The following is an 11,120-nucleotide window of genomic DNA, read 5'->3' as shown; positions in this document are numbered from 1 at the left end:
AAAGAAGACCTTGGTTATGAGCAGGTTAGAGACACAAGGTATAAAGAGGGGCCTTCTCTCTGTCAGGAAATCAATACGGACAGCAGCCAAGGCGGACAGTGAAGACCAAACCCGTTACTTACCCCTCAGTCATAACAGGCCCCCTCCTGACAACATCCTCCCAGAGTCCCACCGCTGTCTTTAGGACTAGCTGGCCTTCACGCAATAGCTCAAGCACACAATCTGAGACCCAGAAGAAACTGCCAATCCCACTAGTCTCCTCCGTGCACAGACAAGAGAAGTGTATGATCTGGGGCACATGGGTGGCTCAGCGGTTAAGCACCTGCCTCCGGCTCAGGGTGTGACCCCGGGGTCCTGGGATCGAGTCCTGCATCAGGCTCCCTACATGGAGCCTGCTTCTCCTTCTGCCCACATCTCTGCACCCCCCCTCCCTCTCTCTCTCTCTCTCTCTCTCTCTCTCTGTGTGTGTGTGTGTGTGTGTGTGTGTGTGTGGAAAGGGAAGGAAAAAGGGAAGGGAAAGGGAAAGGAAAGGGAAGGGAAAAGGAAGGGAAAGGAAACGGAAAGGGAAGGGAAAAGGAAGGGAAAGGAAACGGAAAGGGAAGGAAAGGGCAGGAAAGGGAAAGGGAAAGGGAAGGGAAGGGAAAGGGAGGGGGAAGGGAAGGGGAAGGGAAGTTAAAGGGAAGGGAAAGGGAAGAGAAAGGGAAGGGAAGGGGAAGGGAAAGGGAAGGGAACGGGAAGGAAAGGGAAATGGAAAGGGAAGGAAAGGGCAGGAAAGGGAAAGGGAAGGGAAGGAAAGGGAAGGGAAGGGAAGGGAAATGGAAATGGAAGGAAAGGGAAAGGGAAGGGGAAGGGAAGAATGGGAAGGGGAAGGAAAGGAAAGGAAGAAAAAGGAAGGGAAGGGAAGGAGAGGAAAGAAGAGATAAAGGAAGGAAAGAAAAAGAAAGGAAGGAAAGGAAAGAAAGAAAGAAAAAAATGATCCAGGGAATGGTGACAGAGTTGGCACTGGAATTCAGACTTCCTAACTCCCAGGCCAATATCCTTTTGGGCCACGGGGGGGATTCGATTCGTGGGAGCACACTAGCACGCCGAGCCAGCACCTAGGTGGGGTTGTGGGCGTCGCTCTAGAGAGGCAGCACAATTAAAAAAAAAAAAATCACAGCAGCATAGCAGCCGGAATTACGGGGGACAAACTGCCCAGCTCTGCTGCCTGCAGTCTCTGCACGGTTGTCAGAGGGAGAGGACGGTGCAGTGGCCGGGGCAGTCACGGCCCCAGGGACCAGGACACGTGCTGGCCTTCCTCCCCGAGGGGCTTTGAAGGGCCACGTCCCTCCTCCACCTGCAGGCTTCAGGGACCTGCCCAGTTGGTCTCTGAACCCTGTAAGCTTAAAGGGCTAAAAAGGGCACCTGCGGTTGCACGGGGATCTCCCCCAATGAAAAGAGACATTTCCAGGTTCACATGGAACAGAGAGGAAAACAACTTCTCTGAACTGAAAAAAAAAAAACCAACAGTGGGACTTTGGGCAGGGGGTGGGCGGGGCGAGCAGGAAGGCGCAGACTCCAAACCCAAACCCAACAAACCAAACCAGCCTGGACTCACGATGCAGGTGAAAATGGTACCGGAGGAAGGCGACAGAGCAGTTTTTGAGGGGTCGCCCCTTGTTTTGCCGGCTTGTTCCTAATCCCGGGGAGCCACGTGCTCCGCGCGCAGGGGACTTACTGGAGAGCTGCTTCTGGAGCTGCCGCACCAGGGCCGCCGTCTGCTGCTGCTGCTGGGTCTGCTGCAAGCCCTGCCTGGAGAACTGCAATCGCAACAGAGCACAGGAGGGCATGAGTGGGCGCCGGCGTCACAGGTGTGGGCCCCCCACGCGCCTCCACACCTCCCTTGGACAGAGATACCGCCCGGGTCCCCGCCGACACACCTTCACACCTCACCTGGACAGAGATACCACCCGGGGTCCCCCGACACACCTTCAGCATCTTGCCTGGACAGAGACTACCACCTGGGGTCCCCCCGATGCACCTTCACACCTCACCTGGACAGAGATACCGCCCGGGGTCCCCCCGACACACCTTCATACCTCACCTGGACAGAGACTACAACCTGGGGTCCCCCCGATGCACCTTCACACCTCACCTGGACAGAGATACCGCCCGGGGTCCCCCCGACACACCCTCATACCTCACCTGGACAGAAACTACCATCTGGGGTCCCCCCGATGCACCTTCACACCTCACCTGGACACAGATACCGCCCGGGGTCCCCCCGACACACCTTCACACCTCACCTGGACAGAGACTACCGCCTGGGGTCCCCCCAACACACCTTCAGCACTTCACCTGGACAGAGACTACTGCCCGGGGTCACCCCCCCCCACCCCCTGCCTCTGATGCTCAGTATCTGAAGCGCCCGATCCCTTGTAAATGCCCTTCTCCAGGGGCCAGGTAACATTTATTTGAAGGGCCTGATGGAAGAGTCCTCTCTAGGGGAGGCCCCAGGGCCAAGTACCCTCTGATCTGCCCTCGCCGGGGGCTGTTAGCATCACACTCTCATACGCCACCTTCACTGGCAACATGCAAGTTCTCGGACCAGAGGATGCGCTCAGCTCCGCAGGCCTCGGCCCGTATGGACAGGGACAGAATCCCGTGGGGCAGAGCAGTGGCCCCTCCGTCCAGGGCTCATCTGGGACTCTGCCCTCCCATCGGATGCAGGAGGAAGTCAGCCAACGCTACCATTTTCTCTGATACCAAGCAGGAAAACAGCACCTTGCCAGTTTTGTTTTGTTTTGTTTTGGTTTTTCCTATTGCCCAAATCAAGGGGGAAAAATAAAGCAAAACTCTACCTTTTATTCCCAAGGAAATATGAGTAAAATTAAAAAGTGCTTCCTTTCCTATTCAGTGGTTTCTCTGTTTATTCGGAAATATTACCTACTTAACAAAAGCAAATATGCTCCTCAGCGGTGTGCTAGGCATTGTCTGCATACATCAGCCCATTTACACCTGACCAGGTAACACCTATTCTCCATCCTTTATCCAAAGTCCTTGCATATATGATTTACTACGACACATCCATAATAAACCCACCAACCAAGGCCTAGGACAGCACCACACAAACACTAAATTTCTGTAGCAAAACACACAACCAGTCCTTGTCTTGCAGGATGAGACTGATGACCACTCAGGTCAGCTTTTGCAACCCAATGAGCTATAAATAAAATTTCCATTTCAAAATAAAATGTCGAGATTCAGTTCGGAATTTAGAAATGGACATAAGGGATTGTGGACCTTTCCTACTACTCTCATTTTCCAGCTGAGGGAACGGAGACACCAAAGTGTCCAGTTACCTGCCTGTGATCTCTGGAAGTAATGGGGCAGGGATTCAGACAACACTTTTGGGATTCAGGGCTTCCTATCTTAACCGCAATCCAGTGCTATCTTTAATTGGGAATATTAGCTTCCAAGTACTAATTTACTTGGAAATAATCACAGCATCTAAGGGGTGGGCTGCAAGGATGTCTAATCTTAACTTCTCCTTTAATTAACTAACATATTGAGGTGCACAGTGCAGAAATACTTAACATTTATCCATTCAAATACTTAGCTGTCTTCTTTTAAGTCCATTTAAAATCTGCTACAGAGAGAGTAATTCACAGGATAGAAATAGGGTGGTGAGTCCATTTTCTGAGGAGCCTTTGCAGTAACTAATACATAGGAAGCCCATGTGCATGGGTGTGTGAGTATGCATGCACACATGTAGGCAGGCATGGGTGCTCTGCTGGGTGGCCTTAAGAGTATCCTCCAGAGGACCTCAAGATTACTGGGGGCATCTGCACAGTTAAAACCATTTTTATGATAATACTAAGGCATTAGGTGTTCTCGCTCTCCTTGTCTCAGGAGTATACAATGCAGTTTTTCAGAGGCTATATAATGTGTGATCTTCCAACAAATGTCTTCCATCTATTTAGACATTAAAAAAAATTCTAAAAAGGTAAACAATGTCATTCTCACGAATTTTTTCCTTTGAAAAATACTCGTATTTCCATATTCATTCATTGCTCATAAAAGTGTTATCTCTGGTTAATATGTAATGAGAACTTTAGAATATTAGTAAAATTGGTAATATTTCTGTTTTAATTTCTGATAGAATAAATATTATTAGACACACAAAAGCTCTATGGGTCCACAGTGATTTTTGAATGAGAAGGAGTTCCAAGGCCAAACACCAGGACCAGTTCCCTTAGGGCCCCCCAGGAAGGAAGTGGTGGGATACGGCTTGCAGTCCCCAGTCTCCTCAGTTGTAGAGTTTTCCTGCCTCTGTTTCTCTCGAGGCCACTCGGATATAAGATTTAACTTGCTTCTAATGGAGTATTCTGGAGAAAGTTCCATGTGCACTTGAGAAGAATGTGTATTCAGTTGAGTTTGGATGTAAAGTTTTGTAGATATCTGTGAAATCCATCTGGTCCAGTGTATCATTTAAAGCTCTCGTTTCTTTGGAGATGTTGTGCTTAGAAGACCTACATTAGAAATGACAAATACGGGATCCCTGGGTGGCGTAGCGGTTTGGCGCCTGCCTTTGGCCCAGGGCGCGATCCTGGAGACCTGGGATCGAATCCCACATCGGGCTCCCGGTGCTGGTCTCTGCCTCTCTCTCTATCTCTCTGTGACTATCATAAATAAATAAAAATAAAAAAAAATTTAAAAAAAAAGAAATGACAAATACCCACTATTTGCTTCAACGTGGATGGAACTGGAGGGTATTATGCTGAGTGAAGTGAGTCAATCGGAGAAGGACAAACAGTGTATGTTCTCATTCATTTGGGGAATATAAATAATAGTGAAAGGGAATATAAGGGAATGGAGTAGAAATGTGTGGGAAATATGAGGAAGGGAGACAGAACATAAAGACTCCTAACTCTGGGAAACGAACTAGGGGTGGTGGAAGGAGAGGAGGGCGGGGGGTGGGAATGAATGGGTGACGGGCACTGAGGGGGGCACAGGATGGGATGAGCACTGGGTATTATTCTGCATGTTGGCAAATTGAACACCAATAAAAAATAAATTTATTTAAAAAAAAAGATTTAGGGATCCCTGGGTGGTGCAGCGGTTCGGCGCCTGCCTTTGGCCCAGGGCGCGATCCTGGAGACCCGGGATCGAATCCCACATCGGGCTCCCGGTGCATGGAGCCTGCTTCTCCCTCTGCCTGTCTCTCTCTGTCTCTCTCTCTCTCTCTCTCTCTCTCTCTCTCTGTGACTATCATAAATAAATAATAATAAAAAAATTAAAAAAAAAAAAAGATTTAACCTGCTTCCACCTGTATGTGAATGTCAGCAGGTAAAAGATCCAACTGACAATTTCCCTGGGCCCTTGGAGCACCTGTGGCCAGGGAAAGGAGAGAGTGCCACCAAGCTCCACATTTCAAATCAAGTGACTCAGCTCTTGCAAAACAACAACAAAACTGGCTCAAAAAGCAAAAGCCTTCAGAGGAAATTTAAAGAGTCATCCTCTTAGGCTCTTACCCCAGACTTCCTGAATTTAAATTTCTGGGGCAAATGTGCTAGAAATCTGTATTTTCAAAGGGTTCCCCTAAGTGGCCTGATGGTAGGCTAGACTTCAGAACCATCCCTGGAGTGGAAGCTGGAACTTCTAATTGACCAAAACGGGTCAATCAATCCATGAGACAACTGAGGTTTACGAGAAGTAAAATAAGTCTAAAAATCACTATCTGTGTATGGTTAACCTTTCATGCTTAAATCTGGTAAATAAAGAGGAAAGATTTTTCTGCACTTTATCAGTAGGAGAGATGATCACGGTTTTGTTCACCTTTGTGCCTCTGCAAATGTTAATCTCTCCTCCTAGAAACCCTTCTTTCCCAACTTCATCCTACCCCACAAGCTCCTAAAAATCTGCTTGTCCTTCAAAGGTGCTTACCTATTCCCTTCAGAACTGGAAGAGCAAATCGCTGCTCTTGTATCCTGCTCTTGTATCCTTTGTTATTAAATACGGTGTACAACTGCTTCTCTCCCTAATACTCTGGATCTTGCTCCTCTTGGGGTCAGGAGCTGTGCTGTGCTCCTGCTGCAACCACAATGCAACGCACAGAGCTCAACAATGTCCATCAGGTACAGCCAACTAGCCAACAGGGTGTAGTTACTCTCCACTAAGAACGTTCTCTGCTGAACTCAAAACAATAATTTAAAAATTGATTATGATGGATTTTCAAAGATCCCTAAATCCCTATTTTGACAACATGTGCTTATTCAAGAATATTCAATGTTCCTGCTCAAGCATGACTAGTCATTTCTATTTAAATACATGTCACTGAATCATTTCTCAGAAAAGCTGGGCCCTTCTTTGCAGCAGCAGTGGACACTGATGGTCCTGCGCAGCCGCAGGGCTGCTGAGCTGGTGGTGGGCCTTCACATTGCCTCAAATCTCGTTCACACCTCCTGCCTTCCGAACTGGGTGTTCCTTTACTTATGGATCATGTGTGGGACTTTTGTTCCTTCACTGCTATGACATTCAACAAACAAGTCATTTGACAGTAGTTAACCAAATCCAGGCATATTTGGGGGTTCTAGGAACACCAAAGTGAGCAAAGCACAGTTCCTGACTCCTGAGAGCTGTGTCCTAAAACCTGTGATCACACTATTGGTGAGCAAAAGACAAGGCAAAGCACCAAGGAAACATTTATTTGAAACCTGCACTGCCCACGGACAGCATGCAGACAGTTAGGGGTTCCTGTGATGGATGGAGTACAACCCTTTATCAGTACCAGCTCCAGCACAAGGACTGCCGGTGCCCTTCATCTGAGCGCCTGGACAGAAGTACACACACTTAGGTGGCACACTCAGAAAGGACCAGCAGCAAGAGATTTCAGAGTATTTGGCATGAATTTGTTTGCAGTTTAATTAGGAAGTTGCACGCAGCCATTTAAAAAGAATCTGTACATAGTTTTTTTAGAGGAAAAAAATCAAATCTATCTTTCCTCTTACCAGACATCTCCCACAAATGTCTTCCCTATCCCTCCATCTATAAATTACATCTCCTTTCCATTCAAAAGGGAAAATAAAAATTAAAACATCCAAATTCCTGCAGAGGAAGGTGATAATGGCTCAGTAAATTTCTCTGAAGGAATTTTTCTCATATGAAAAGGAAAATACTACCTAGCTAGTTTTGAATTCTAGAGTCATTTGATGACAATTTTCTCAATTTCTCTTAATGGAACATATGAATTTTGTAGGAAAACTATAAGACAATTTCACACACAATCTTTAGCTACAAATTAATGCAATTGTTAAAGTAACTACGCTTCCTTTACGCATATTTTTATAAGGCATCATATTCAACATAATGTGATACACAATTAATTTAAAAAGCGACTTTTTACAGTATTCTGTTAGCATGTTTTCCAGGTCACCCAATTAGGACACCCTGAATTTAAGATGAAAAGAAAGGACACAGCAGGATAATGGAAACTTTGTTTTCCTAAAAGCTAAAAGCAGTTTTAAAGAAAAGATCACGGCCCATTAAAAACTTTAGTGAAGAGTTAATTTAATCATTACAATTAAAAAACTTTAAAGGTTTTTTTCAAGACAAGAACTGTAATTTAGGTTAAAACTAGAAAGGCCAAATATACTTTTCCAGCAAGGGTGCCTAGTGTTTCCTTCCAGATGCTCTTTCATCAGAGACAAGTAAGCAAATGACTTAAGTAAGCAAATGACAACACAGGCAAGGATATTAAGCTGACACCACATTTAATTTGTAAGCATGGACCTTTGAACACTTTCTTCCTCTTTTCACAGAAATGCTCTGTTTTCTGATGATGCTTTTTGAAAAAGCAGCAATTTCCATTCTAAGTTACTTTGACTCATAGGTTCTACTCTTATAGAAGGGACCAGGCCGCCTACACGCGTGTTAACAATCAAGTGCCACATGTTCCAGCTGTTGCTGCCAACGAGGACAAAGAGCACTTGAAAAAAGAATCCTACTGCCTTTCCAGGTCCACTGCATTCAGTCTCCTCCAACAAGGCTTCCTGAGCTTCTACTCTTCCTGACCTCTGCTGCTACAGGTTGAATTATGTTGTCCCAAAAAGCTTTGTTGGCATCCCAACCCCCAGTACCTCCAAACTGATCTTATTTGGAGATAGAGTCCTTACAGAAGTAATCAAATTAAAATGAAGTCATCAAGATAGGACCTGATCCAATGTGCCTGGTGTCCTTGAAAACCGGGCCCAAGCACACATAACCTCATGAGAGGATGAAGGTAGAGATCATGTGTGTTTCTATGAGCCGAAGAATGGAAAGACCACCAGCAAACCTCTAGAAGCTAGGGGGAGTGGCCTGGAGCGGATCTCTCCCTCCTGGCCCCTGGAAGGAACCAACTCTGCTGCTCACACCTTGATCTTGGATTCCCAGCCTCCAGAACTGTGAGGTAACACGTTTCTGTTGGTTAAGCACCCCAGGGTGCAGGTGCTTTGCAACAACAGGAGCCCTTGCAGACTCACACAGCTTCTCTAGTACTTACCCTGCTTCCCACGTGCCATGCCACTGTTCCATGCTTTCCTAGGATTCTAAGCTGTCTGGGGGCAGGGAGCATGCTTGGCACTTCATTAGGGTGCTCATGACCTCTGGCCCAGTGCCGGGCTCTACTGTACACGACAAACAAGCACCAGCTGAACTGACTGGTGAATGCCACCAGATAGCAGCTGGGCAAGTCACAGGGAGGGTGGTGGCTGTGTCAACCACTACCACTTCTCCCCTGAGACTGCATGTGAGTCAGAGCTCTGAATGAGTCAGAGCTGACTTCTCACTGACAGCCAGCTCACTGCTTGGTCTCCAGCAAAGAAACAATATCAAATTTTAAGAAACTATAAGAATGACAACTTTTTCTTAACATTGCTGAGGTTTGCTGCTATTGCTGTTCTGAAGATAAACAATTAGAGATAACTTTATTCTTGTGCTATTTTCTTTTATTGTAAGAAAAGAAAAAATTAGGAATAGAATATATATTAAAATATCCCAGCAGCATTATTTGTGAAATTGGAAACAATATCAATGTTCAGCAGTAGGTGGGGTGTTAAGCAAGTAAGAGCAGAGGAAAACAGCTGACTGACTTCATAGCTATATAAAATTACAAACATGTAGATTATGTTAATAAACTTTAAAAAGTATATATAAGTACGCTGAATAAACGTATGCTGAAAAAAGAACTAACCACAATAATGTAAAATTCCAAGATCATTGACTATGTCTTTAACTTCTAATTCTGAATTCTGTTCCTCTAAGTGATATTTTAAATTTCCTAGCCTATCCTAAGACTATGATATACACAATATTTCTGCCTTTGTACAGGCTGTCTAGATTAAAATACAGTGTCTAGATATAAAAATAAGTCATTATACTTCCAAAACAGCTTTTAAAAAAGACTTCAGCTGAAAAGAAAATCAAAAAGACTTGAGAAAGCCTACTGTGGATTTTACTATCCATTAAGACTGTTGTAATGAAATTTTTTATTTCTCTGAAATTACTTTACTTTACTAATTTTTTATTTCTCTGAAATTACTTTACTATGAACACAAAATCATGGGCCATGTTTTGACTAATCTGCTCAATCCCTAGGATGTGTTTTAAGCTAGTGAGTAAAATATAACCTACTACGTTAAAAACTTGAAAACTGTCGTAGAGGTCAAAATTGAATACATTTGACATAAATTCTTTACACATAATTAATTTATTAAATATTCATGAAACTATTAGGTGAATAGAAAGATATAAAATTCTCTTACATTAGATATGCTTTCATTCTAGTGGAACATGGGGAAAGAGTCTCTTATTCTTAACTGTGCAAAAGCTGATCTGCTTCAAATTATAATAAAGAAATTTAAAGACAATTTCCACCCCAGCCCTATAAATTTGTGATAGTTTAAAAAAAAAAAATTTTTTTAAAATCTTATCTAAATTAACCATTTCATTTCAGGCCCTTGATATCAATATCCATCTGTGTTTATATACCACAATTCTCTAAGCATAAAAAAATTTTATGCATTTAATATTTTATGGTATTTCCTATATGTCATATTATAAACCAACTAAAATAGTATTTAATAATAGGTGGATGAAAGGCCAAAGAGAAAGACAAAGATGCTTAATTGCAGGCATTGAGTCATGTTTTTGGTTGAAATTATGAACTATTTTATAAGGATATGTGACCACATATTAAAGTCAACATTTTTGAAAAGTAAATTCACAGTCTGCGGATGGCAGTTATGCATCTGTGTGGCTGAATAGAAATAAATTTTAAAATACAGATTATAAGACTTTATTATTTGTGAGCCAATTATATGTACATGTTTCATGTTTATTTACACATAGGAATCAAAGATTAAAAAGCAGCTTAAAACGTGCAATACAATACTGTTATATATTAAAAGGAACTGAAGCAGTTCTACATTTAAAATTTGCTTTATTGGCACACAAGATACTATGCAGCCATTTCCTCATTAGCAATGACTAACCAAAGAAGTTACAATTCTTAAATAAATGAGTTCCTTACAACTATTAATCAAGTGTTCATTAATGAATTTGCATGGATCTCTGAAAAGGTATATTACTGTTATTTCCCAGTTCTTCACATGAGCCTCTGCTGCTCATGTGAGCATTATAGCATAAGAAGTCTTTGTTTTAAATTAGAAAGGAAAAAAGGTTAATTAAAACTTTGCCATGTCAACATCGAATATCCCAAACACTCAACATGACATCATCTGCAGATACGTTATCATTCATTTCTTGGTTTTCTGTCAAAATATCTCTGGAAAGTTTTCTTCTATAAAGAAACAAAAGAACAGGACTACTTTAAGCTTTTTTACTAGCTGATAGAGTAACCTATTGGGTGGAAAGTGAATATCTAAATTGGCTAATGTGATCTAGTAGATGCCTAATGTGACTGTGGAATACCGGATGAAGTGGGAGAAAGAATCTAAACTCAACCCTAGTAGCTGAATGTTTCAAATATAAGAGTCAGTGGGGTGCCTTTCTCAGTTAAGCAACCTGACTCTTGATTTCTGCTGAGATCATGATCTCAGAGTTGTGAAATCGAGCCCATGTCAGGCTCCACGCTGGGCATG

At 43.5% G+C, this 11,120-nt stretch overlaps 1 protein-coding gene across 1 annotated transcript in view; it reads right to left on the bottom strand.

Annotated features, from left to right (window-relative positions):
- Positions 1-11,120, bottom strand: part of MED12L (mediator complex subunit 12L) — a 325,697-nt gene that overhangs the window by 5,468 nt on the left and 309,109 nt on the right. The window contains exon 44 of the mRNA XM_041734039.1: positions 1,718-1,799. Within this exon, the coding sequence (XP_041589973.1) occupies positions 1,718-1,799 (82 nt within the window). The remainder of the gene's footprint in view (positions 1-1,717; positions 1,800-11,120) is intronic.

This window comes from Vulpes lagopus, chromosome 19 (genome assembly GCF_018345385.1).
Source record: "Vulpes lagopus strain Blue_001 chromosome 19, ASM1834538v1, whole genome shotgun sequence".
Classification (NCBI taxonomy): domain Eukaryota; kingdom Metazoa; phylum Chordata; class Mammalia; order Carnivora; family Canidae; genus Vulpes; species Vulpes lagopus.
This window is presented reverse-complemented; position numbering and strand designations above follow the sequence as displayed.